The 27869-nt window shown below is 44.1% G+C and overlaps 2 protein-coding genes and 2 long non-coding RNA genes across 15 annotated transcripts in view; 2 read left to right on the top strand and 2 right to left on the bottom strand.

Annotated features, from left to right (window-relative positions):
- Positions 1-10879, bottom strand: part of NT5C2 (5'-nucleotidase, cytosolic II) — an 86023-nt gene extending 75144 nt beyond the window's left edge. For 4 of the 11 annotated variants that reach the window (XM_082224837.1, XM_082224839.1, XM_082224840.1 and 1 more), the window contains exons 1-2: positions 10755-10879; positions 1589-1722 (exon numbers count right to left, since the gene is read on the bottom strand). In XM_082224837.1, coding sequence (XP_082080963.1) covers positions 1589-1689 — 101 coding nt within the window. In that variant the 5' untranslated portion in view covers positions 1690-1722; positions 10755-10879. Of the gene's footprint in view, positions 1-1588; positions 1725-10425; positions 10614-10754 lie in introns of those variants that run through there. The other 7 variants (XR_014220254.1, XM_082224833.1, XM_082224842.1 and 4 more) reach the window with 4 other exon arrangements.
- On the top strand, positions 10851-13762 carry LOC309533489. Of its 2 annotated transcripts, none has more exons than XR_014220259.1 (3): positions 10851-10957; positions 11054-11357; positions 12402-13762. It is a non-coding gene; the product is annotated as an uncharacterized lncRNA (long non-coding RNA). The 2 variants fall into 2 exon arrangements; XR_014220260.1 differs by having other exon boundaries at positions 11054-11231; positions 12301-13762.
- A 1208-nt stretch (positions 13763-14970) lies between these two features.
- On the bottom strand, positions 14971-24805 carry LOC309533490. Its single transcript, XR_014220261.1, has 3 exons — positions 24687-24805; positions 22078-22243; positions 14971-19770 (listed from the first exon to the last, which is right to left on the bottom strand). It is a non-coding gene; the product is annotated as an uncharacterized lncRNA (long non-coding RNA).
- INA (internexin neuronal intermediate filament protein alpha) lies at positions 19859-27122 on the top strand. Its single transcript, XM_082224853.1, has 3 exons — positions 19859-21069; positions 23364-23488; positions 24815-27122. Exons 1-3 carry the CDS (start codon positions 20059-20061, stop codon positions 25125-25127), a joined length of 1449 nt encoding a protein of 482 aa, XP_082080979.1. The 5' UTR covers positions 19859-20058; the 3' UTR covers positions 25128-27122.
- Positions 27123-27869: the final 747 nt, after the last annotated feature.

The following is a 27869-nucleotide window of genomic DNA, read 5'->3' on the forward strand; positions in this document are numbered from 1 at the left end:
CAACAGCAAATCTATACCTGGAGAAATCTATAGCTTGGACATGGTCAGTGGGATATCTGTGGCAGACAAGCCCTTTCAATGACAAAGTCGGCAGAAAGGTATCTCTGCTCCATCCTAACCCCCTTCAGCCAGCAAATCTGGAGATTAGGCGTGCTTTGTCAGACTGCAATCCTATACATACTAACCTGAAAGTAACAACTTATGAGGTCAATGAGACTTACTAGGAACATATGTATTGTACAGAATTGCACTGTTAAGGCTAGTCACAACACTGAGGCTTCAGAAATGTCAAGCTCAGTTTTCAAGAAGATTCCAAACGTGAAACTGATCAATGAGACCTAGAGAAGTAACATGGACTACAAGGACGAAAGAAAAGAGGAGGAGCAGCTAGAAAATAGTGTTTAAAAATATGAATTCTTGAGATTTTCAACATGACTCCATCCAGGTCATTTGACCACCTTGCTAGTTGGACATTTTTAAAGCTATAGAAATTATTTCATTCCTCGCCAACTCAGAATTCTCTTATACCATATGCACATATCTGTATCTGACACAAGAAGACATCCACTGATGATTACTTGATATAAAACTAATTTCTTCTGTTAAAAACCACATGTCCTCAATATGTGTATCTATATTTATGAAACATCCATGGAATTTGTAGCAATGTGGCAGGGCTATTATTGTTGTCTTGACACCACTGGCACTGGCAAAGCAACAGCTGGAAAAAAAATATTTTCCATTACATCCACCAAGTCTGTCATCAATCTTTCCTCCGCACAAGTAGGGACAGGCTATTTTTAATATTCAGATGAGCCAAAAATAATATAGGGATGACAACCAAGTATAACTATTTCCTCTTAACCACCTGTTGACAGTTTTAGGCTTTGTTCAACACCAACTGATTGTCTCTTTTCCATACTAGCAAAGAATTAAACTTAGGTTTAATCTACTGTCACAGTCTCTTAATTCTCCTACTTTCCTCTCCAAGTCAATTAATTCTATTTCATAACATTACAAGCCCAAACCCTCTCTAATTATGCCAACTTTGACGTTATTCACTCATTTGTGGAGGGTAAAGTAACAGGGAATTCTCCTTTTTAACCTTAAAAATTTGTTTCTAATCTTAAAAAGTAGAAAAAGCCTACATAAATCAATTTAAACATTAAGTATATGCCACCTAAATAAAAAAAATATAAAACAGTTGTCTAGATCTTGGGTCATAACACTGTTGAAATATAGCAGGGGTAACAATACCACAACTCACAAAAACAAGCATCCCTTCTACCTCCTCTTTGCCTAAGAATGAATAACACAATGGTGGAAGCAACACAATCCTGCAAACATCAAGTTATGCAATATAAATAGACAGATTGAATGACACTGCCAGAGACATGCATAGTAAAAAAAGAAGAAGCCACGTCTGAGTTGAGGAGAGAAACCAGCAGTAAGAGATACAGGGGCCTGTGGAAGGGAAAGCAATGCCAGCTGGCTCTCAACCATGTGGAGATATTTGAATGTGGTCCTTAGGGCTCTGAAACTTTTCTTTTTCCTGCAGTAAAATGCTTTCCTTACATAAAGAGCTTACCGGTGATATGCTTCCCGACGATACTTCTTCATAGCATAGCCATCCATATTTGCAGGAAGATCTGCTGCATTTTGCAGTCTGTCACTCCATGAAGTTGTCATTTTGTTGTTGTTTTGTGCAACTGTCACTTAATTCTGAAACAACAAATGAAGACACTTTTTTAGTTTGTAATGTATGTCTCACCACTCCCTGTTTTTAAAAAGAGTCATAAATACTTGGGGGAAAGCAAGTGGCTGATAAAAACAGTTATCTTAGTTGTAAAAAAAAAAAAAAGACAAAGCAGAGACTCTAGCATACTTGTGGGGGTATATACTTCAGTATGCATGCTTCAACAAGCTTGCTTCAACAAGAATGCTGTGCGAACTGAATGAATGCTTCTAGATTGCATCAACAGAAGTACAGTGTCTAGATTAGGTTTCCTCAAGCTCGGCTCTCCAGATGTTTTGAGACTACAATTCCCATCATCCCTGGCCACTGGTCCTGCTAACTAGGGATCATGGGAGTTGCAGGCCAAAAACATCTGAAGGGCCGAGTTTGAGGAAGCCTGGTCTATATCATGGTAAGGAATGGTACAGCTCTCTTCTGCTCATGTCTAGTTCTGGGAACCAACATTAAAGAAGGATATGAACAAACTGGAATGCATGCAGAGGTCAATAAAGTTGGTGAGGAGGCCTGAAGACCAAGCCATTGGAGAAAAGATTGAAGGAGGTATATGTGGTTATCCTGAAGAAAAGATTATTAAAAGGCAATAAAATAGCCATCTTCAAATAACTGAGGAGCTATCACACAGATGATGATAGCTGCTCCAGAGGATAGGATGCAAGCCATTTAAATTAAAAGGAAAATGATTTAGACTAAATTTTAGGAAGATCTTTTTGACTTTATGGGCCATTTGACAGTGGAACAGACTGTCTGGGATGTGATAGACTCTCTTTCATTTCAATTTTCAAAGGAAAGACTGGATTGTCACCTAACAAGGATGCTGTAGTAATGCATACCCTGCATCAAGAGCTGCTTAGGTACATCAGAAGTCATCTAGTCTATGTTTCTATGAGTACTACAGAAAGAGAAAGAACCTACCTAAATTACATCCATTTATTAATGGAATATCAAACTTATTTACACAATTTAACATTTACAATAAAGAATCAACAGCAACAGACCAACAATTGCAGGTCTCTCGTGTCTCATTCTATGTAACAACACACTTGGAGGGAGTACAGGAGCAAGCAGATAAAGCACTATAAACAAGGCATACTGAAGCAGTCTCTCCAGAAACCAGCACAAGCAGGAAATGGTCTTAAATTGTCAGACAAGGAGTTGATGAAAGGGAGAAACAGGAACCATCAGTTGCAAATGTATCAGGTTTGACTTGGCCTTTGGCCTGTTTGATATTGTGACTTGGCTTCTCCATCAACTGCCTCTTGAAAAGTCTGAGGACATTTTCTAGTCTCCAGCCACCGTCATTCCAGCAGCAACTAATAAAAGGATAATATCCTTATGGTATCACAATTATGATTTGTGAATCATTAAACACAGGAAAGACTTAAAGTATAAAGTTTTTACAACCATCAATTTAGGTCAGCTGTGCTGACAAATGTGGCCCAAATTGCTCAATTTTCAATCTCTTTGCATTTTGCTATTTAAAACTTTCCTAAACTGACATGTTAATTCCTTGGGGGTGGGGGCAGCCCCAGCCAACAGAGAGAATGAATGCATTAAAGGACTGAGGTAAATTTCCTTTCCATTCATCATTTCAGTAAGAGAGATGGTTAGGAATACATAGGGGGAGAAGCGAACAGAAGTAATTAAAATTCAGACATCAGTTCCATATATGTAAGGAAGCCCTTTTTTTTGCTTATAAGCAATACATAAATTAATAAAAATGTATGTTTCTCAAGAACCACAGAGCCTAGGACTTGCCGATCAGAAGGTCAGCAGTTCGAATCCCCGTGACGGGGTGAGCTCCCGTTGCTCAGTCCCTGCTCCTGCCAACCTAGCAGTTCGAAAGCACGTCAAAGTGCAAGTAGATAAATAGGTACGGCTCCGGCGGGAAGGTAAACGGTGTTTCTGTGTGCTGCTCTGGTTCACTAGAAGCAGCTTAGTCATGCTGGCCTCATGACCTGGAAGCTGTACGCCAGCTCCCTCGGCCAGTAAAGCGAGATGAGCGCCGCAACCCCAGAGTCGGTCACGACTGGACCTAATGGTCAGGGGTCCCTTTACCTTTACCTTATGTTTCTCAAAAACCTTCAGCTCCCTAGAAGCACAGTTTTTCCATACAAGCAGTTTACTTCAGCCAAAAATCATTCTTCCCCTGGTAGAGTGGAACAATAGTTGGCAAGTGCCTCTCTCCCTCCAAACTTAACTTTAAATCTGACACCGGGATCCAAATAGCAAATACCCAAACACACAGAAGGCTGAATCTCTTCCCATTGTGAATTCAAAGAATTAATGATTTGAATCCTTGTGTCAGAGTAAGATATTATAAGTTTACACACATTTGCTCCTTCACCATAGAGAGAAGATCTTCAGCCCTGGTAAGCGTCTGAACTGGACCTAAGATTCATCAATGAATCTTGTAATGCTTGGCAGGATGGAAAATAATGTGTTTAATGATGCAAAAGAAAATAGTATTAGCCAATTAACTAAATTGGTGCCTCAACTATGGCAACACCCTTTTAAGTTTGAAGTACCAAAGCGGATCAATAAGTACAGAGGTTTCATTCCAGTGATGAAAATGGATTATGACTTCTACCAAAAATTCCATAGGGTCATACTCGAATTCTTACTTCAGTACAGTGGTACCTGGGGTTAAGAACTTAATTCGTTCTGGAGATCCATTCTTTTTTTAAATTTATTTTATTCAGAGGTCCGTTCTTAAATTACACACACATACAGTGGTACCTCAGATTAAGTACTTAATTCGTTCTGGAGGTCTGTACTTAACCTGAAACTGTTCTTAACCTGAGGAACCACTTTAGCTAATGGGGCCTCCCGCTGCCGCCGTCACGCAATTTCTGTTCTCATCCTGAAGCACAGTTCTTAACCTGAGGTACTATTTCTGGGTTAGCAGTAGCAGAGTCTGTAACCTGAAGCGTCTGTAACCCGGGGTACCAGTGTAAATAAAGTGGATCCAATCCCTTAATGTAACTCCATTCCAAGTTATTTTACTGCTTTCACCTCTGTCCATACCAATTGACACAACGCAATACAGATTTCAAGCTGCTATGATGAATCAGAAAGGAGGATGCAGGAACCTTGTACAGTACTGATCTTCCTTTGGGTTAATGATTTTGTTTACTTTAACAAATGTTTCTTTTCAAATGATGCGATGGGTACAAGTTAAAAATAAGTTGAGCTGAACCCTGACATACTTTTATAAGTCAGTAGGATAAGTATGTTAACAGGATAGGCGGCTAGCCAGCTAAAATTCTGAACTATAAAGTCTATGGCACCTTTCTTAAATTACAAAAACTTATTTTAAAGGCCAAGCATCTGTAAATAGCTTCAAATAAATATAGAAACCTGTAAACATGCCAAGCACATCAGAAACAACCTTCTGCAATTTATTTCAATTACAGTGCTCCTAACACTATTATAACTAAGCAACTGAATCAAAGAACTTCTACCATATTGCATGCTCAAGGTATAAAGCCTTTTCCCAGGCTAACATGATGCATATGAGAAGGTGTCTGTGTGCAAGCAATGCACATTTCAAAAATAGAACACAACACATATAGGTTATTCTCCCCCCCCCCTTTAACACAGCACTGAACTAAATATTGCAAATGCTGACAAATTAAGTAGCTTTCCACAGAGATCTGACAGTTAAAAAGTGGAGATGTGGAATTGCCAGACAGTTCTCTTATTTTTTGAACACAGAGCTCAAATATTTTTGTAGCTTGTTATAAATGGATGGGGTGTTTTTGTTGTTGTTGTTTTTTGTGTGTGTTTTTTTGTATACATCCTCCTTTCAGTTATCATGGTTTCAGTACTTTGACCTGACTAGCTAACAGAATTCGGTGGTAGAACAAAAGATGTGTGATGACCCTGCTTTTTCTAGTTCCTTCACAATAAGCTTGCATAACAAAAAAGCAAAGTTTTAATACCCAGAGCATACACACACATATAAAACACATATATAGATAAACAGCGGAAGGCTTCTAACATTCTATGAAATACTGTATCTCCAAGTCCCTGTATTAAATTCATCACTAAAAGGCATTCAATTTATTTGTTTATCTTATTGGGATCAGCACCTTACAATCAATGAAACTTCATTAAACCAATAGGGGGCAGTAAATGTTATCTTCCTTAGCTCACAGATAATCCCAACACAGATAACTTATTTTAACATTTCATCAGCAGAAATGAAAACAGAACTGAGAAATATTGAATATTATTTTACTGATTAAAGGATGCAACCTCAAAGTATATTCCTATAATACCCTGCCAACTAACACAAATGATTCTCACAGAAGCTTACAGTAAAAAACAAACATGCAAAATTCAATGAAACCAACAGTTTTAAGCACCACTAAGTTTACAAACAGGTCTTAGCATTATTTTTAAATATTTCTGCTTATTAACAAGGAGTGTTCTTTTTTAGACAAATCAATAACTATAAAAATGCAACTAAATGTACCTGATAAATTGCCTAATTTTATTTCATGCCTTTTTATATCCCACCATGCTACCTGTAGAAATAAGGGGTGTGTTATAAATACATTTAATAAATAAGCAAATGTATCCTGTTATATGTAATAAGAGTGGGAAAAGAACAGAGAGGGATCAGTAACTCCTTACATCAGGCGTGACTAAGCACTGAAGTTTGGGCCCACTATGTTGAATGTATAGCTTCTAGTAGTTACAAGCTATGCATCTGAGCCATGGGGGACTAACAACAGGGACTCCCCTAAACATCTCAATGATCAGGCATATATCAGGCAGTCCTTAAGATATCCTAGCCCCATGTTGTTAAGAATCTTGTAAATTAATAAAAGAATTTGAACCTGGTCCAGTAACATATGGGCAAACATTGCAAGCTTTTAAGCACCGGAGCTATGTGCTGGCGGTAATCTTTCCCCATCAGTAGTCCAGCTGCAGCATTTTCCACCTGCTGGAGCTTCTGGATCAGGCACAAGGGCCACATAGAGCTCACTGAAATAATTGAGTCATGAAGTTACCAATGCATGAATTACTGTAGCCAGGCTATACCTGTCCACAAAAGGCCACAGTTGGTGCACTAACTGTAGTGGCTACATGCCTAGCCACTGAGTCTCAAGTGACCAAGATGAATCCAGGAATACGCCCCAAACTATGCAACTGTGCTTTCAGAGGTAGAGTAACCCCATTCAGGAATGGAAAATGGCCAGCCTCCCAGACACTGGAACCACCCACCAACAGCGTCTTCATATTCTCAGGGTTCACACTCTGTTCATTAGCCACCATCCATTCCACAACTGCATCCAGACAATATTCCAGACCATGCTCAGCCTCTCCTGACTCATATATTATGATGAAATAGAAGGTGCTGCACTGGACACCTTGACTCGAATTGCAAAAACTGCTGCACCTAAGGCACTACGGAAGTGGGCGACTTAATCCTTGAAGTGCCATGCAAGCTGCTCACAGCATGTTACCAAGTGCTCCAAAGATGCATCTACTACTTCTAGTACAGTTAGTCTCTAGACCACCTGAAATTACTTTGCTGGATGGGTCATCAAGGAAGCAATACTGGCAGCAAAGTAATTCTTCACTGCAACTTTTTTCTTTGACTGCCACTTTAGTAGGCAGAACTGTGTAATGTAAGAAGTGTTTGATCAGCTTTGGAGCAGGTTTTCCACCATACATGCTCCAGTTGTCTTCCAGCTTGCTTCACTGACTGCAACTCCTCAGTAAAGCAAGGCACAGTTCAGGCCCTGCCGCATTAGACAGAACCCTCAGGAACAATCACATCAACAGCCCTCATCATCTCCCCATGCCACAATGACAACAGGGCCTCAACAGGATCACTGGGCTCTATCCACTGGGAAATCCCACAGAGCAGTCAGGAACCTATACAATTCCCTTAGTCTCCAAGGGCAGACTATCCAAATTGGTCCCATCCCCTGCAGGAAGGGGCTGCTGCCAAAAGTCCAAACTTCACTAGGAAGTGGTCTAACCATGGCAACAGGGTTACAAACGGCACTCCTATATCCAGACCATCCTTTTCCCCATCTGGGTGAATACTAAATCAAGGATATGCCCTGCTCCGTGCACTGACTATCTGGGACAGCTATCTATGGCTCCTAAGGAGCTAACAAAACTGTTAGCCAGCAGAGGAGAATGTTCCTTAGTTCCTCCAACACCACACCATAAACAACCTCAGTCAGCTTGATCAGGGAGGTAGTAGGGTAGGTGGTACAACAGCATTCCCAGACTATCTCCGTGACCCATAACAGGCCCTCCAGTCCAGCTCCTAAGTGGAAAGGCTTCCTAGTGAGAGAATGAGCTGCTATGAACAATGGCAATGCCTCCCTGCCAGACTTCTAGTCTGGTTTGGTGCTGCAGTGAGTACCCAGCTGGGTAAAGCTGTGTCAGGTCAGACCCACCCAGCTCCCCCACCAGGTCAGCCTGTTCATCCATGATAAGATGAGATGATAATTATGAAGAGACCTGCTGTTCAAGAACAAAACCAGGCTATTGGGCACAGTGGATGATATCAAAGATGGGGTGGACACAGCAAAGGACAGGATGCATGCATCTATAAACACTACTACAACCCACCCTCCATGCCATGCCCTCTCCACATTCAGCAGGCTAACTGATATCCTTGGACCTGCTTATCCTCTCTCTTTCCTACATACATGGGATAGCTCAGTGGGTAGAGCATATATCTCCAAGCATTCCCTACCACAACACACAACTGCTTCAGGCTTTCACAATAATCCCCCATGGCTCATCCTTTTTTCCTGGTAGTATCATAAAAAAGGAAACATGGGGAAAACAAACAAACTAGCATTTATACCAAAGTTTTAACCTTCTTAGACACTGATCCACCAATTATCAGTGGATCACAAGCTTGCATAAGTACTGAAAGTTTGGGCTGGTTCTAAATCTACCAGTATATACTCAGGTAATTAAGCATTTTTTTCAAAATGTTCTAGATGCATGTTTCAGTGGTATATTCTGCTAACAATTAAACACTGTTTTGTCTAGGTGAACACAAAACCAAAAGTGAGCAGGCCAGATGACATTTTCAGAGTGCACTAAGTTCAACTACTGGCACATCTCAGAGTTTAATTATTTGCAGTTCCAGGAATGGCTGTTAATATTACAAAAATACAAATAAGACATACTTGGTCATTTGGCCAATGCATGCTTACAGCAGAATTGTTAGATGTTGCAACAAAACACTCATGACAGATATTCTTAAAAGCTTGAATGGATAGAGAAACCTGCCAATTTGGCAGCCATTTCTCTGCTGTAGGTTGGTGGTGCTAAAGTGAACAAAATTTAAATAAAGTGAAAGAAAATATAACCCCAATCCCTATGGAAGGTTGCCTGAAATATATGACATAATGGTAGACCAACTGCCTCTATCAGAATGCCAGGCCAACACTATACAGAATTTGCCCCCTCTTTATCCACCAGATTTCATGATTGTGTATAATGAAGTGACACGAAGAAGAAAATGTCAGCAGTATTTCCAAACTGCTGTTCAATCTCAGGACAAGGGCTAAATGTACTGGATTTTAGTATAGATTTTATGGTACATAAGTAACTGCACTACTAAAACTTTGGTTTTAGTAAAATGTGAGTCTATACCCTTACAATTAGCTATTTTGACTGCATGTTTTCTATTCAATGAGTTTTGCAGATCACTGAGAGTCAAACATACTCACCAAGTGATTTCTACATACCAAAAAAAATCACCTCAAGAACTTCCCCTCTTCGAATTTTGGCAAATGCAGCCCTTCAGTGACTGTGCAAGAGAGATGGAAGTTTCACAGAATGTAAGTAAAGACAGCTGCAGTGATGGAGTGAGAAGAACAAAATGTACAAATTAAAGGCTTGCTGTGCCATGCAGCTAGATGCAGCAACCTCTTTCAGGCTGCAGCATGAGATGGAAGGGAATTGATGAAGACAGACATTGGTGTCTGAATGGTGCAGCAATATCTTCTTTTAAAAGCGTTGTTCCTGTCAAGAGTTATCAGGTGCCAAACTAGGGAAAGAAAGCCGCACAAATCACAGACCTTTGTGGAGACAAGAAAGAGAAATTTGATTTCCACAATCACTGCCCACCTTCTTACACAAAAGATGATTTTTATGTCAACATCTGGCTGAGGGTGTGTGGAATGAAAAAATAATTTTCACTAAGATCATTTTCGTGCTGCCATGAGAGAGTGTTTCTACTCAATCCTCAACAGAACATAGGAAGTAAGCACTACAATTTCACTCTGTCTCTCTCCCCAACGGAAGAAAAAGAAGAAGAAGCTACGTGTCTCCAGTTTCCTGTTATTAACACCACACTAGTTAAGAGTTATGGATACCATTCAGTAAGGAGAAGAAGATGAGGCAGCACCACTGCACTAGAAATACTGAAGAGGGGAGAAAATACTCAAGAGCCACTCACGGGGTGTGGGGGAGGAGAACCCTGTTAACTTTAAGCATCGCTTAAAAATGGGGAGCGGGTGCTCTCCCAACTCAAATCCTGCCCCTTTCTGGAATGGGAGCTTGGGGTTTTTCCTACTCAAGTCCATCACTCATACTTCACACACTCACAAACTCTCTCTCTCTGACACACACATACATACACAGAGAGAAACAGAGAAAGAAAGTTATAGTGCTCCCACCCAGCAGGCCAACGTGAGGCACCTTCCTCAGCTCCCTCCTCTCCCACAGGATGGGATTTCAATCGCTTATTTCCCCGCGGCGTGGAAAACGGCAGTGACGCCAGGTGGGGAACGGGGTCCTTCCTTCCTCCCTCCGTGAGGGAAAACAGAGAGACCCGTCTCCCGCGTCATTTGGGGGGTTTCGTGACAGAACTACGACGCGCTCTCTTCCTCTTTGCCCTGCCTCAGGAGTGGGGGGGGGTTCGCCTCTCTTCCCTCCACCCCCCTCCCCCGCCGCCACGGGGGCGCGAGAGGCCAGTCCGTTGCTTCCCGGCCTCCGTCCCGCTCACCTCTCCCAGCGCGCGCGCAGCTCTCACTCGCCCCTCGCTCTCCGCGAAAAAGAAATAGCACAACTGAACTGCCGCAGCACTGGACCTCGCGCGCACCGCGCCTGCGCGAGCTAGCCCTTTCGTTGCCTCCCCCCTTCCCGCGGTTAGGGACCGAGGAGAACGTGACGCTTTACAGCAATGCCGCAAACGCAGCCAGGAAGCCGGTAGGCCGCACTCAACGGCTGAACGCAAGCGGGGAGGTTGGGGCTGAGGACAAAGTTTTTTGTCTTCTACTTGATTAGTTGGCTCACATTTTTCAGGTTTTACGGATCGGCGACCACCTGACAATGAAGCTGGGGGGTAACTAGAAACAAGCGAGGAAAAACACTGAACCAGCCGGACAAACCTTTACCATCGATGGGCGGTCACGTTGGCGCAATAGAAGCGACAGGTGTCAAACATCACCTGTCGTTGTCAGTTCCACCCCCGAACCATAGGGTAAAGGATGGAATGATGATGATGATGTAATATCCCTGATACAAAAGGAAAAAGGATTGGAAAGTGAAGAGGAAAACCAGGGAAATTTCAGCGCCAGGGCTTTTGTACTCTTAAAAGAATGACCAGGTGGAGTGGAGGAGGTAGTTCTGGGTGGGGAAGAGACAGGTGGAAGTAGTTGGTCCTCGTAGCCAGTGTGGTGGAGAAGCAGGGCCAGGGCTATCATTGGGCCAACTAGGCAGGTGCCATGGGCACAGGCCTCAAAGGGATCTTTGAGGGGTTTTACATTTCTATACAGCTTATTCAAAATGATTTGTGTGCTTTGTATTTGAGAATGATGAAAGATTGTTGCATTACAAAATTAAAAAAATTCCTTCCAGTAGCACCTTAGAGACCTTAGAGATCAACTAAGTTTGTTACTGGTATGAGCTTTCTTGTGCATGCACACTTCTTCAGATACCTCTTCAGATATTCAGGGTATCTGAAGAAGTGTGCATGCACACGAAAGCTCATACCAGTACCAAACTTAGTTGGTCTCTAAGGTGCTACTGGAAGGATTTTTTTTGTTCCTTCAACAAATGCAACACGGCTACCTACCTGTTGCATTACAGTAAGCCCGCAGTTTATGAGGGGATTATGTTCCGGGGATTGCACCTAAAGCCAAAATCATATAGTCAAAACACATTGGGTTCAATGGCAAATGGGGTTGCAAAAGTCTTTTACCCAGATGTCCATCTGAGTCCTCCACTGCTGCTGTCTTTCTCTCTCCCTCTCAGGCCCCTGCCATCTTGGTCACAGCACTATTCTTCCCACTTACCCAGATTACCAAACAGTGGCAGGAAGGAGGTTTTTTTTTCTTTTTGAAAAATGTTTAGCTAGGCAAGTGTACTGTCCTCTTGCTTATAGCATAGCTGTGGCTCTGGTTGCATGTGTGCCACAGCTAATCAGTGAGGTAGGCCGTTGCTGTCCATTTTGGCACCATTGATTATTCAAGGGCATTTAAAACTTTCGTGGGCAAATCGGACTGCATTAGCTGTAGTGGTTTATTTATATTTTCTGTGTTAAAAAACAGAATCAATATTTCCTTCAGCTTGTCTCAAAAGCACTGTAGCAGATCAAGCAAACCCTTTCAATTTCTTCAGGATGTGTCATTGAACCTGTTTTCTCATGCAGTTTCCTTGCCGAAGAGCAGGGAAGAAAAAATGCTGGTAATTTGTGCACCATCCCTAAACAAACTAAAGACTACATGCCATGCGCAAGGGGGAGGAGAAGCGCCTAGCAAATGAAAACGCAAGAAGGAAGTTGACTGACTGGGCATTGGTATAGTTGGTATCGCTCCAGCTGGATCACAGAGTCAGATCTGACAGTTTCTACAATGAATAGCCTCCCACACGCTTCTCATACTAGTAGCTATTATGAAATAACAGAATAAAGTTCAGGTTTGTGTGATAATACTGGCAAATACTTAGGACCCTCCAGTTAAAAATATTCATATTACGAAAGCTTTTTTTGTTAAAGCTGTTTCCATCACATTCATTTTTTAAAAGCAACACTTTCCTTATTACATGTATTTATTATATTTATAATCCTGCTTTTGAGGAAAACAAATAAATATATACCCAAGCAGATTACATAACTTGAAGTACAACACTCAGTGCAGTGTTTCTGTTTTTTAAAGAGGAATTCAAGGCACAAAATTAAACCCAACAGTACATTTATGCATTTGTGGGTGCCAGACACTTAATCCATGGACTCAACAAGTGTTAAGAGAACAAAGGGAAAGGCCATTAAGAAGGCAAAAGCTCTGAGCCAAATAGCAAAGAAGTGGGGCCCCTCCTCCAGCTCTTAGATAGTCAGAAGGACAAAAGCCAGAGTTTAGAGTCTGTGTGTAATATGAGCTAGAAGTAAAAGCTGCTGGCTGAAAAGCCACAGAAGCAGAGCATGATGTTTGATTTATGTTTGAATCCAAGGCTGCAGCTGTAACAGAAACCAGATCCTTTTGGGATGTTAATGCTGTGAACCCCTCCATTGTAGGCTCAGGTTGTATATATGTGTAAATAAACTATATATTATAAACACAAAACAATATCTGCCATGCCTCATTGGCAAAAGGAAAACATGAACCCTGGGCGAGTGCCTGGAACCCTTAGAACCTCACACTGCAACAATACTAGACAGAGACTATAGAATGTTAGGAAGATCCCTTATACTGGTCCCTGTAGAACGGACTTGCAGCAGCCCTCAGATTAATAAACATATTTTTTAAAAAAAATCTGGCACTGCTTCATAGAATTGCATCATTCCAAAAATGAGTAGTCTCTGAAATATATTTTGAAAGTTCAGGTTCTGAAGGCAGATTAAAGGAAGGTCTCCAGCACAAACCTTTTCCAGCCCTGCTAGTAGAGATCATTTCTAAATAGATATGTTGGGTAATGAACTTGAGATGTTCTGCATCCCAAACATGTTACTAAGCCTTTGTAATGCTAGAAGGATATAAAATGTGGCCTTAGTGAAGGACATTGCATGGTGTGTGTGTGTGTGTGTGTGTGTGTGTGTGTGTGTGTGTAAAAAATGGTTTGGGAGATACTTGACAAAGCTGAGCAGCTTTTTAAAATAGAGCAGCTGAAGAGATAAGGAGAAACAACTAAGTTGAGAAGCTGAGGAAGAGAAGGAAGCAGATGGACAAAGATTCAGAAAGTAGAGGAACCATGAACATTGACTGTGACAGAAACAGGAACATGCTTTCTCCTGAGTCAGATCATGGGTCCATCTAGATCAGTACAGTGGTACCTCGGATTACATACGCTTCAGGTTACACACTCTACTAAGCCAGAAATAGTGCTTCAGGTTAAGAACTTTGCTTCAGGATAAGAACAGAAATCGGGCTTTGGTGGCGCAGCGGCAGGATGCCCCATTAGCTAAAGTGGTGCTTCAGGTTAAGAACAGTTTCAGGTTAAGAACGGACCTCCGGAACGAATTAAGTTCTTAACCAGAGGTACCACTGTACAGAGTTGTTTTGAATACTGTATTTACTCCCTGCCTACTAACCTAACTTCTGGAGGCAGCTTGCAATATCCTTATGGGTTTTCTATCATATTTCTGGTAATAGGACTACCAGTGTGGGTTGGACTTGACAAAGGAGTGTAAATAGCTTGAGATGTTCAGGTGACATGTCTTTATGAGAGCTAATTGCCATATGAAAGATTACTGTGTGACACAGGACTAGCCTGGGATATTGCAGATAGGGGGGAAATTATGAGAGGTAGACAGGGAGCAATGGGAGAATGCTTCCTTGTTTAGCTACAAATGATGTATTCTAGGGTTCCATGTGTGAATAAAGGAGGCAGGTTGCAATTTTTGGAGACAGTGGAAAAGATAAACAGAGAACTTGTTAAGCTCCAGAAAGTACCATTTGGAGAGGGAATCTGGAGATCTGATGTGGTACAGTGGATTTGGCTGACTGTTGGAATGTTAAGTTGTCCCTCTTGCTCAATCTGTGTACTTACAAATAAATTAAAATATTACAAAACAGCAAAAGCCTCCAGTGACCTCATTCCAAAGAAAACTAAATCTGGGTAAGTGCTGTGTCCCTGGAACTTCCACAGCACTTGGAAGCTTTCCAACAGCAAAGCAGGCTTGTCCAATTGTCTAGAGGTAGATATTTACATGTGTCCAGGGAGTAAGCTAGTGAGTAATTACAAATCTTTCTCCAACGTTTAAAAGAGAGAGAGAGAGAGAATGGTAATATAACATATTCCTTTTTATTTTAACAATCGAAAGAGCAATGCTTCATATGAGGCTTATAGGAATCAACATCCAACATTTATTTCAGTACATATTTTGAAATACCAGCCCATGTCCTTGAACTCTTAAGTGCTGCTTTGGTTGCTCTTCTCTTTTATTTCTTGAGATCTTATGTGTTCCATGTAAGTTTTTAAAAAATCAAAGTTTTTACTACTTGCATATGCAGTTCCATGGGTTACACATATGAGTGCATTTGTTTTCAGATATTCAGCTGCAGGCATAAATCAGGAGTAAATATGCACAACACAGGAAGCACTTACCCAAGATTAGAGGGGGAGATACTGAAGAACAGTGGTATTTCCCAGCAATCGGTAACTTCCAGAGGATATTTGGACATCAGTTCACAAACTCACAGATGATGCAGGACATGACAGTGCTCTCCAGCTTGTGCCACCTCTAAGTCTCCCTTTAAAAAGCGGGGGGGGGGGGGGGAGATGAAGAAGACCTGTAGCAACTAACAAGATCTGACGCAGGTGGAGAAGCAAAGGGTGAGATTAATTTTCTGTTATCTACACTGTGGACTCTTTTTAGTTGCCAAGACTAGTCTGGATCCCAGATAGATCATCATAATTATATCGTACTCACGATTATTCTGAAATGTGTTCCAAGTTGAGCAAAAGGGAAACCTTCTTTAGAGAATTCTGATGTAAGTGGTCAGCATGAAGTCAGGTGGTAAAACATGTAGCTACAGCCCTGGTTTAATAGTGTGCTGAAAAATGCATGAGCGTCACAGAGCCCATTTGCGGTAAAAGATGCTAAGAGAAAGCTTCCGTTTTTCATTTGGAAACCAGGCAAAAGCAGAGCCAGGAGAGTTGTAATGTACGGTTTTACCAGGCTCCGCATGAAAGTGGACTGTGTGCAATGCTGATCACAAATATTTCAGAGTTGCCAGCTTTATTTAGTTGAATTGGTAGGTGTCATGACCCTCACCCTGAGCAACAGCTTGTTCCCCAATTTTGACTCAGGTGAGGAGGGACCAGCCAGGTAAGGTGGAACAGCAGCACAGGAGGCAGAGTTGGCACACACCAACCCAGGCAGCAACATTATACCAGGGAGCTCATAAGCCAGGACCCATCAATACAAGGACCCCTGAATTTGAATCTCCAGATGAAGAAACTCCTGAGCATGTATGTCACGGTGATCTACACACACACACACACACACACACACACGGGGGGGGGGAGCTGACAGGAGTGAGCCAGCAGGTGTTTATTACCAAAAATGGGATTCACAAAGGAGTGTCAGGCCTAGTGAGCACAGCAACTCAACTCAAGCAAGTCTTGCCGCTATGAAGCAGTTGCTGAGACTGAAGGCCCTCATCTCCCCACAGCTGCTTAAGTCCCCACCTCTCCATGGTTTCCCCAAACAATCTGAGTGCACCTATGTGAAGCTAACTTCTCCTCTACCCTCTTCATGCCTATCCTGGTTCTGGGAGACCAGGGGGAGGAAAGCTTGTTGCAGCAGGAGGGGGAGACATCCATGCCTCCACCAGCCAGATTCACCTCTTCCTCTTGGACTCCCTCCTCTCCTGCTTCAGCTTCTGGACTTCTCTCTGCCACAGATTCCCTCCACTCGCTAAGCACTGTTACCTCTTCAGCTTCTAGCACGCCCTCCCAGTCTTCTCCCTCTGACCACTCATTGTCATCCCACCGAATCCCATGGCTCTGAGCCTTTTTCTCTTGGGAGTTCCCCAGCTGGTTCCTCCCATCATTCTTCTGTGTCCAACCAGCTCACGCCATAAGCCCATGCCTGGCAGTCTATGCCAACAACAAACCTAGGGAGAACTAACAGAGAGCAGGCAGAGTGCTAAGAACCAGGCCACAGGACTGCTGCTTTAAGGCCTTACTAGCCTCTGAGAGGGACGCGGGTGGCACTGTGGGTTAAACCACAGAGCCTAGGACTTGCCGATCAGAAGGTCGGCGGTTCGAATCACTGTGACGGGGTGAGCTCCCGTTGCTCGGTCCCTGCTCCTGCCAACCTAGCAGTTCGAAAGCACGTCAAAGTACAAGTAGATAAATAGGTACCGCTCTGGCGGGAAGGTAAACGGCGTTTCCGTTTGCTGCTCTGGTTCGCCAGAAGTGGCTTAGCCATGCTGACCACATGACCCAGAAGCTGTACACCGGCTCCCTCGGCCAATAAAGCGAGATGAGTGCCACAACCCCAGAGTCGGTCATGACTGGTCCTAATGGTCAGGGGTCCCTTTGCCTTTATCCTCTGAGAAGTGGTGGGGTGGTGGAAGCCTAGGAGGGGTGATCTGGCACTATCCAGGACAAAGCTCCTCAAGTTGCTCACTTGAGCTTCCCGGGGTTCTATAATGCCTTGTTGAATGTCAGACAGGACAGGATGTTAATCAATTAATGCTTTACTGATTAATTTCATATTCTGATTGGTAACTGCATGTTTAGAATTCATAGTTAGATAGCGTTGATTGACCGGGACTAGAATAGGGATCCAGAAGAAGTGTATATACGGCCAAGTGCTGGTCACCAGCAGTTAGTTAGTTGGATTGGCAGCTCATGTTGGTTGGTGTTCCTGGCAGACAGCCAGAAGGAAGAAGACCTGAAAAGAATAGAGGGTGACTGGAGAACTGCTGGGGTCACTGAATGACTTGGCTTAGGCTTAAAAGTCAATGGGAAAACTTGAATTGACAAAGGCAGAATCACACACACAAGCCTCCCCACATCCTTGGGCACATCAGTTCCCTGTCTGTCAACTTTCCACATGTTCATGGGGCAAACTTGCACTGGGGCTTCTACTTGTGTTTGCCGGGACACAAGTAGAATCCCTCACGTGATTAGGGAACCTTCTTTATCAGGATCCCAGATAGCACAAAAGTTCTACCCACATCCAAATGAAGTCAAGTAGAAGCTCCATGCAGATGTTTAGAATGAGGGTGGAGGAGGACATGCCTGAGGGTGTTGGGGTGGGGCTTCCATGTGAGCCTCTCCTTCCACCTTGACTGGAAGGTGTCAGTAGCTATGTCACTGAACATGCCTATGGTCTACAGCCATCCAGTCTCAAAAGCTGGAAAGAATACGGCCACTTGTGCACCAAAAATAGCCCACAGCCAAAAGCACATAACTCCAGATCCAGAATTAGGGAAGAAGTGCAGCTAAATCAAAGGCCAAAACAGAAAGGAAATCAAGTATCCTGGAAGGAACTCAAGGACAATTCTACATAGCAACCAACCAGGTGACTGAAAGTCAGAATGTTCTGGTAGGAAGCCCTAAATGCCAACATGGAGACAGGAGAGGCTGTGCAAGTCTTGGACCAGCATCTCGATGCAATGGTGCACTAGATAAAGGTAAAAAAAACTGAGCTTAAATCCTGGGGGGAAATGGAGGTTTTGTGGGTGAGTGGTTAATTGCCTGTTTTGGATGGGGTTTCTCTCCCTCTGAAGGAGCAGGTATGCAGACTGGGTCTACTACTTGAGCCATCTCTGTCACTAGAGACCCAAGAGACCAGGAGTGCTTTTTGCCAGCTTCAGCTGGTATGCCACTTGCAACCTTTTCTGGACCAAGACATCCTGACTACAGTGGTCCAGTAAAAGGTTGCCCACAAGAGAATGTGGCCCAGGGGCAGAAAAGGTTCCTGCAACCCTTCTACAGAGAACTGAATTCCAGGTTTGGGGGTATGGCCTCACCTAGAGAATATGTACATCTCCACAGAGAAATGCCAGACTAAATACCATGTTGAAATGATAGGATTTAAATCACACATTTTAGTAGTGTATTTTCTGAACACAAACAATATTTTTAAAAGACTGTTCACGTTAGGCAGGGGCAATGTATCATGCAGAGTCATGGATGCAAATGTTTTCACCTTCCTTCCTTGGTGCTGTGATCAGGGAAACTGGCTGGGTGTGTTAATACTGGCACTACAAATCATCTACAGCAAAACACTTCCTCCTAAGAACACTCCTGCAGTCCTGCTGAAATTCATTCTAAAAACCACACTTACATATTCTTATCAGACTGAGTTGTTCTAATGAAATAGCATATCCCCCCGGTTTAAGATCACAATATGATAACGCAATATAATAACAGAATGCAACTACAGTTTTATAGGATCTTCAAGGTCCTACTACACTGCAGTATGTTTAATATACTCTAATCTTCCCACACTAAATTCACTCCCTTAGCAAATCTAGGACACTCCTGTCTTTCTCTTCTTCCTCACTGCAGCAATCAGTAAGTGTTACCCTCCAGTCTTCTTTACTGTTTGTGCACAGTACAACAAAGCAAATGTTCTGACTGAATTGCAGAGCTCCATTATTTAAGGCCTACCCTGAGAAGGAAACTGGCTCTATGGTTCGGAGAAACAACAGCATTGGGAAGCTGGTTAAGGGAGACGGAGCCTAGCAGTTCTGTATATCATAACTGTCTATCTCCAAGAGCCAAAACAGCTTGCGCTGGGTGGAAGCGTCCCCAACCTTCAGCGGCAGCCGGTGGGAAGAACTGACATCAGCACTGCGGCAAAATGGACAGCTCCATCAGCATTTCTCCCTGTCATGCTTCCTAGCAAAGTCAGTTGGGAATGCGAAGCTAGGACCGGAAAGATGCACCTTCAGCACTACCAGGTCCCTCCAAGCCCTCTATCCTTCCTCAGACGTGCGCCCCAAGATTTCAGCCAGCAACACCAGCTGCTTCCCATTCCTGGATAGGCGTTCTCTGCTCTGCCTTCTTCCATCGTAGTCAGGGGGAGCCCAAGTTTCTCACCTCCGCTTACCTCCGCTACTCTACAAAGCAATGACCATCGTTCCTAAATATACCAAGCTCTATCACCCTGTAGAGTAGCAGCCCTTCTCCCACCCGCACCCCAAAATCCACTGCTTACGCCCAATGGGACTGCCGGAGCGCCCCAGCATCCTCATCCCCAGCCTGTCCCTTTCATCCCAATCTCCTCCCCTCGACCGCGCCCTAAAAGTGCAGCTTCCCCCCACCCCCGCCTTTCTGCGGCGCGACGGGCGACCCGCCTCCCTATATAAAGCACGGACGGCGCAGGAAGCCTCTCTACTGCCTCCAGGATGAATTTCGGATCGGATTCTCACTACTTGGCCTCTTCCTACAGGAAGATCTTCGGGGAGCCTCCCCGCTACTCCTCCCGCCTGGGCAGCTCGACGGCGGGCAGCAGCTACCGCTCGCAGTCGCTGTCCCGCAGCAGCCATGCCGTCTCGTACCGGCTGGCGCAGGCGGAGAGCCTGGACCTGAGCCAGGCGGCGGCGGTGCACGACGAATTCCGCCTGACGCGCACCAACGAGAAGGAGCAGCTGCAGGGCCTCAACGACCGCTTCGCCGGCTACATCGAGAAAGTGCGGCAGCTGGAGCAGCACAACCGGCTGCTGGAGACCGAGCTGGGCGCATTGCGGCAGCGCCACGCCGAGCCCAGCCGCCTGGCCGAGCTGTTCCAGGCCGAGCTGCGCGAGCTGCGCGCCCAGCTGGAGGAGACCGAGGCCTCCCGGGCGCAGGCGGCGCTGGACCGCGAGCGGCTGGCCGAGGAAGTGCAGCGCCTGCGGGCGCACTGCGAGGACGAGGCCCGCGCCCGGGCCGAGGCCGAGCAGGCGCTGCGGGCGCAGCAGCGCGAGGTGGACGGCGCCACCCTGGCGCGCCTGGCGCTGGAGAAGAAGGTGGAGGCGCTGCTGGACGAGCTGGCCTTCGTGCGCAAAGTGCACTCGGAGGAGCTGGCCGAGCTGAGCGCCTCGCTGCAGGCGCCCGCGCTGGCCGCCGTCGAGCCCGACGCCCCCAAGGCCGACCTGACGGCGGCCCTCAAGGAGCTGCGCGGCCAGTACGAGGTGCTGGCCGCCAAGAACCTGCAGGCGGCCGAGGAGTGGTACCGCGGCAAGTTCGCCAACCTGAGCGAGCAGGCGGCGCGCAGCAACGAGGCCATCCGCGCCAGCCGCGAGGAGATCGGAGAGTACCGCCGCCAGCTGCAGGCGCGCACCCTCGAGGTGGAGAGCCTGCGCGGCGCCAACGAGTCCCTCGAGCGGCAGCTGCACGAGATGGAGGAGCGCCACCACGCCGAGGCCGTCGGCTTGCAGGTGAGGGCGCGCGCGCGCGGGGGGGTCGCCTTTCCGCGCAGGCGCCGCGTCGTCATTCTCCGCACCGCGTCCGAGGACACACCTCGTGGCCAGACGCTGTCGATCGCCTTAGCGCGCTCGCCCCCTATCGCGCACGTAAGCGCCGCTTCTCCACCCACCCCTCCCCCCGGTGGCTTCCGATCACTAGCCGCAGAAAGCTGCAGGAAACGGATCTCTGGGTTGGCTCAGGATGACAGTTGTCGCCTCTCATGTGCTGAATCAGACCATAGGCCCATTCACAGCAGACTTAAGGCCAGTGGTTGGAAGCCTCCGGCTGCCCTTAGACGTTTGAGAATCTCCTTTCCAAAAATCTGCTAGGAGGGGTGGGGGAAAGTCTGTCAACACATTCCGTCTGGAGGGTGTGTTAAAACAGGCTAGGAGTTTTGCTTTTTGTGCAGGTGTCTTTTAGAAAAGCAATTCACTGTGCGAGGGTATCACTTGCATGCTTATTTCTCTGGGCCTTGAAAGCTCTTAACAGTTTACCATGGAGCTCCTGACTGTAGTGCAGTTGGGCCCATAAACAGAACCTCTTATCCATGAAGTGTTTTGATTGTGTTTCCGTCTGTCCCGCCAGTCTCATGTTAATTCATTGTGCACATGGGCATAGCCAGAGGGGGCAGCTGCCCCCAAATCAAAAAAATCAAAACAAAGCTGAGGTTCTGCCCCCACCCTAACAAAAGCCCCCCAAAAATCCTGGCTACACCCCTGGTTGTGCACTGGCTTCATATTGAGGAATAACTGATTTCCACATCTGGATACTGTGCCTGCTTAGTGTTTTCACAGTTCCTGGGTTTGAGTGGTGTCAGCGTTGGACATCCCTCCCTCTAATCTGTGAGGAATTATACCTCTTCTAACATCTCCCTGCTTCTTAAGAAGAGTAGGGCTCAGCCTGAACTGAAGCTAAAAGACAGCGGAGAAAACTATGTCTCTCTCCATGGTACTGAACAAGATGCATTGCAATCAATCTACTGTTAGCTAGTGGAGCCAGTAAGAAAATATGGTATGCTTCTGTTCAGGGTGCCAGCCAGACACTGGATCTTCCAGGATAGTCCATTACTTTTGTTACTCCTTCTCACTTTTCCCTCTTGGACAGTCAGCATTCCTTGGCAACTGAAAATGCTCTGTCATCGTTGGGCTGTTGGGTGAAAATTTTAGGAGTTTTTCGTCTATAAGTTTCTTGTGCATGGGAGGTACTGTTTTGGCTACATAAAGGATACACACATTCTAAGTTAAGCTTGCACTGCTCCCCCTTTAACATATTGCAAACTGAAGCTGTATTACATTAAAAGAGGAATTCTAGGATTGCATCTTATGTAGGTGAGTCTGTTGATTAGTTAGAAAGGCATACATATCAACAGCTAGGGCTAGAATTTGGGCTGGAAATTGTGATGATTAAAAAAAATCCCCCCAATTATTTGGCAATCTTCTGTAATACATGCATACATCATTTAAACGGGGGAAGCTTTCTTCATAAGAAAGACTGCCATATTAATATGCAAATTTAATGAGTTAATAACTTACAAGTCCTATGATTAAGCAACTAAGATTTCCATAATCAAATGGCGGCCCTAGTTAGCAACTGTACAGGTGTAGCAGGAGCATCTACTTGGCCAAGATTCTGGATGCAAATTTGTTAGCGGAAATGTGTAACTTAAGCAATGCAGAAAAACAGCCTCTGATTTAATCAGAGATACAGAATCATTGCTGCAAATACTTGACACTGAGCTTTTGGTATATGTGATATAAAGGTGCCCTTTATACATTGCTGGTGTGAACCTTTTTCCTTAAGCAGAACCCAAATGGCTGGGGTCTTCATCTGAATTTACAAATTTGGGGCACTATAGCTGTAAGGGTAGCTATCTCTGATCATCACCCACTTCTCCTCCAGCAGTGTGTGCTTGTGGAGGGGGTGGCAGAATCCAGAGAAAGTCCTCCAAGGATAAATAATAATACTTGAGTAGCTTCATATAGGAGAGGGTTGTGTCTGTGTTCTGGAACACTGAGAGAAATCCCATCCAGTTTTCCACATAGGACTTCATGGTGGTCATACCCAGAAAGCTGTCATGTACCCAAAAAGCTGTCATGCAGGCTTATACATGTTTTAATGGTAGACCCGAATTTGCATGTTGTTTTGTGCAAATGCATGTACAATATTGCTGATTTTGCCACAGCTCCATTCTAAGAGGAAAAGCAGCTACTCAGCAACATCTTTGGCTTTAAAATATCAGTTTTATATCTGTCTGTCTGAATTACAGGACACTGTCAATCAGCTGGAGAGTGACCTGAGAGACACAAAAAGTGAAATGGCTCGGCATCTGAGAGAATACCAAGATTTGCTCAATGTCAAAATGGCCCTGGATATAGAGATAGCAGCATACAGGTAACAGTGACTATCAAAGCCCTGCTTGCCTGTTGGTTATGTAAACAGCATAGCACCAAAATAGGCTGTGATGAAAACCAACCCTATCCTAGTGGCTGGTGGGAGTCAATTTCGCACTGCTCACTAGGAAGCTTTACCATCGTTTTGCATTGATGGTAATGCAATGTATTTAAAGTAGATAAAGTATAGTGAGACTAGGTGTTTTCAGTATACATTTTATAAATCAAATTAACATATTCTAGTTCATATTGTGACACCTAAAATAATAATGGATTTTTTTGTGGGATCAGCTTTTATAGCTTATACGAAAGGTGAGGCACCCGTGGCCTTCTAGATATTGGTTCCAATTCCCATCAGCCCCAGCCAGCATGGCTTATAGTCCAGCAATACCTGGAGGGCCATAGGTTCTCTACCTGTGGTTTATATCATAATACATTTGCTGGTCTTTAAGCAGCTACAAGACTTTTAGTCTGCTGCAGCATAAAAGAACACCCCTCTGTAAGACGTGGTTGTAAGTAGCAGGGTATAGTTTATGCTCTTAAAAGCTGCTGTGTCTTCCTACAGAATCCCTTAAGTAGAGGAAATAGCATATGTACAGATGCCACAACCTCTGACACCTCTCATTTGATCATGCCTGACAGCAGCTGCAGTTTATAAATTGCCTTTCAAAGGCAGCCCCATGTATAATGCACTGCAGTAATCTAACCTAGAGGTTACCAAAGTGTGGAAAGCATATGTACAGACAGGAGCATAGCTGGGCCACCTACTTAAGCTGATGGAAGGCATTCTACATCACTGAGGTCACCTGAGCTTCAAGCACCAGTGATGGTTCCCAAGTTATGTACCTGCTCCTTCAGAGAGAGTGCAACCCCATTAAGAGCAGGCCAGCTCCAATTCATCCAGTCTAGGGAACCACCCACTAACAGTTCCTCAGTCTTATCTGGATTGAGCTTCAATTGAGCGTCCATTATTGAGGCAAGACATTGGTCCAGCACATCTACTGCCACACTTGTAGACGTCAATGAGAAGTAGAGCTCTGTGTCATCAGAATATTCCTGACTACGTGCTCAAGATTCTAGGTGACCCTACTTAGCGATTTCATATAGATGTTAAACAACATGGGGGATTTTTTAAAATCTGCAAATATTTTCAAATTCCTGTGGGTCTTTGGGGCATGAAAAAATGCTTGGTTACTCACCCCTCTTTTAGTCTTCTCCTGCTTTTAACCAACATAGGGACTAGAAATGGTCCTACCTCTTCATAAATGTGCTTAATCCTGGATTGAACCCCAAATAATAATAATCTCTCCTTCTCTGGTGTTTATAGGAAACTGCTGGAGGGTGAGGAGACACGTTTTAGCACTTCAAGCATCAGCATTTCATCAATGAATCCCCCTTCCAACCCCACTTACTCCTTCCAGCCCAGGTTCTTCAGTTCCTCTATGGCCAGCAGTTCCAAAATATCCCCCACTTTCTCTTTTAAGAAAGAGGAGAAAGAAGAGGCTAAATTGGCTTCAAAAATCTCATCAAGCCAAGTAGGGGAAGCCTTTGCTGAAATGATTGAGGAGACCATAACATCCACTAAGAAAACTGAACGAACAAATCTGGAAGAGGGGGGTGCTGCAAACCAAAAAGTGTAACCTTTCACCTTAAATACAATGAACCTTTAAGGAGGGAACAATATAGCTTAGACCTTTAAATTGCCTATGCCTGAATTAAGGTGCTTACCAGCTCATGTACACATAAAGTTCTAATGTTTCACATCACTAGACTAGTTTAGTAAGAGCACCACATCCAGAATCACTAGGAGGAAAGAAAGGGGAGGGGCTCAAAGTTTGATTATTTTCCAGGGGCGGGGAGGGACTCTATAGGAAAACTAGTTGGCAAACTGCAGAGTTATGTAATAGCCAGATCTCACAATTTCTAAATTAAGCAAAGAGGGAAGTCTCAGAAGTGCAGCTAGTAGAAAAAGTTAAAACCTACACATTATAGTTAATGACTCAGGGCTCCTTCATGATGTCTGACTTAATTGCTGAACCTGCTATTCAGAATCAGTTGAAAAGTGAACCTCCTTCACAGGTAAGATACAAAATATCCAGCAATTGCACCTTGTCAGGGAAGTGCAGATTAATCTTCGTTACTCGCCTCTTGAAGGCAAGTAATTAGATGATTTATTCTGTTTCCAGTTCTTATGGATCACAGGGGTAGAGAAAACAGGGCATTTTGTTTGCCTTGCTGTGCGGTTGGTGTATTCTAGAAAGAAGCACAATGCATTCAAAAATACGAGGTGGAAGCTACTGACATTTATAAGGTGCAAATGTCTTTAGGAAGATAAATACTAAGCCACACAATAACTGTGGACCAACTTTCTGTACCAATGCACATGGGAGCTCTCTGTCATATGATAGCACATAGTGAAGATGCACTTAAATATATCTTAGTTATCTCACTAGCTAAACCTGGTGCATTCTTCCTTTTTTAAAAAACCTACATGATAATTTTTTTGGAGTATTAGAGCCCTGTTTTTCTTTAGAAGCATGGACAGTCATTTCTGTGATTACATTGTGAACCATTGTGCTGTCCATTTCACTTTGTGCCATATTTGTAGATTTAAAATAGTAATTGCTTACAATCAGTAGTGCCAGCAATTAAGAATAAAGGAAACAGGTGTGTTGTAATCAGTTCCTAGATTTTAGCTTTAGCCTTGTATGAAAATAAGGCTAAAAGAAAAAAAGATCCACTCTCTTGAGTCTTCTAGAGCACAGATTCCTAACATCGTTTCAAAAGCTTAGATATCTGCTGTTTCCTATCGCCACAATCGGCAACTCAAAACCATGGATATCCTGGCTTTTGATTCACCATTAGAAAAGGAGTGTAGAATTATGCCAGCTGCTTATTTCTCTATTATGGAAAGCAATATGGGTTCTATGTGCTGTATTAGAGACAAAGTTTGTTAATAACATACTATTAAGGTATTTTTTCTTAATGTATTTTCTTAAATGTACTCACTGCCACATGATAACCTCACCAGTGAATTGTAGTGGTTCTTCTGACTTTTCTCTAATAGACTTAGAGGAGCATATTTGTTAGCCTTGCCAGCCAGACTTGGAAATGATGCAGCTGCACACATACACAGAATCACTTCTGCTTGGTAAACTGGTGCTGTAGACTGATTAATGAAATTCTGCCCATTTCAAGACACTGGCAGACTAAATTCACATGTTTGCAAACAAGTAGAGTCACAGGGAGGAAAGATTCACACCTACTATTTTCTCAAAAAGGAATCCTGATAAGATAGAATCCTATCCTCCATCTGGATCTGCTAACCTTCAGTGTACCTTTTCAGTCTACCACTTGAATATGTGCCAAGTTTTATATAGAACTTACTAGTGTGGATTTTCTTTCAATGCCTTAAAATTGCCAGCAGAATTTGCTTTCTGCAGAAGCTGAAGATTGTGTGTTATTGTGATGTGTTTGCATTAATGCATCCTGCCACAAGGTTTGAGCACACAAAACCATCATGTCCTATCAGTTTCACTGCAATAGTTTCCTGAACTAAGAGAAACTGTTTTGCTCACATTCTTTCCTCCTCTTCTGTAAGGCACAAATAAATAAAGATGACATGTCTTGAGGCAGCCTGTTTGTCCTTGGTGATATTCTGACTTCAAACTTTTCTGGGTTATAATCTCTTTCCAAATCAATTACCGTACATTCAGGCAAATCAGTGTTTGATGTTTGGGCAATGTCTAGAGCTGGGTGGCCCGACTTTTCATACCAAGTGGGTTGCAAGAGGACTTCAACACGGAACCCACAGGCTGCGCACTGCCTTGTGGGGAGGGGAGTGTGAATATTTGACACACACTCCCTCAGCCCTTGGGCTGCCTTCCCAGTTAAGCTAGTGAAGCATTTGGCTTTGGAAGGAGGTGTGAGGCTCTGGCAGAGCCCTAGAGCCCTCCCCACCTCCTTCCCAAAGCTGGGAAAGCGCTAACTTGGCTTTAGGAAGGCGGCACAAGGACTCAAGGACCCCAAAGCTCAGCACCTGGCTTACCAGCTTTGGGAAGGTAGACAAGGGCTGTGGGGGGAGCATCAAATGTTGTGGAGGGCCACCAATAAGCATGGTTCATTCTCATTATTCCTACAGCTTTGGTCAGTTTTTAACATCCCTTCCCAGTAAGATCTTCTTAAACTGGACCGTTATTGCCCAACAAGAAAGGAAAGACTGGCTCTAGTAAGTGCTGGGTTGCTCACTGCAAATGTCTCGCAACTACCATGAATTTGGGTACCACAGAGCAAATGCATCTCATCAGCTAATACAATCTTCAGTGGATGACATTGATTCTGACACAATGACGGAACAGCCCAAAGGAATAGATATGATGCAA

Source organism: Podarcis vaucheri, assembly GCF_965113315.1.
Source record: "Podarcis vaucheri genome assembly, chromosome: 5".
NCBI classification, from domain to species: domain Eukaryota; kingdom Metazoa; phylum Chordata; class Lepidosauria; order Squamata; family Lacertidae; genus Podarcis; species Podarcis vaucheri.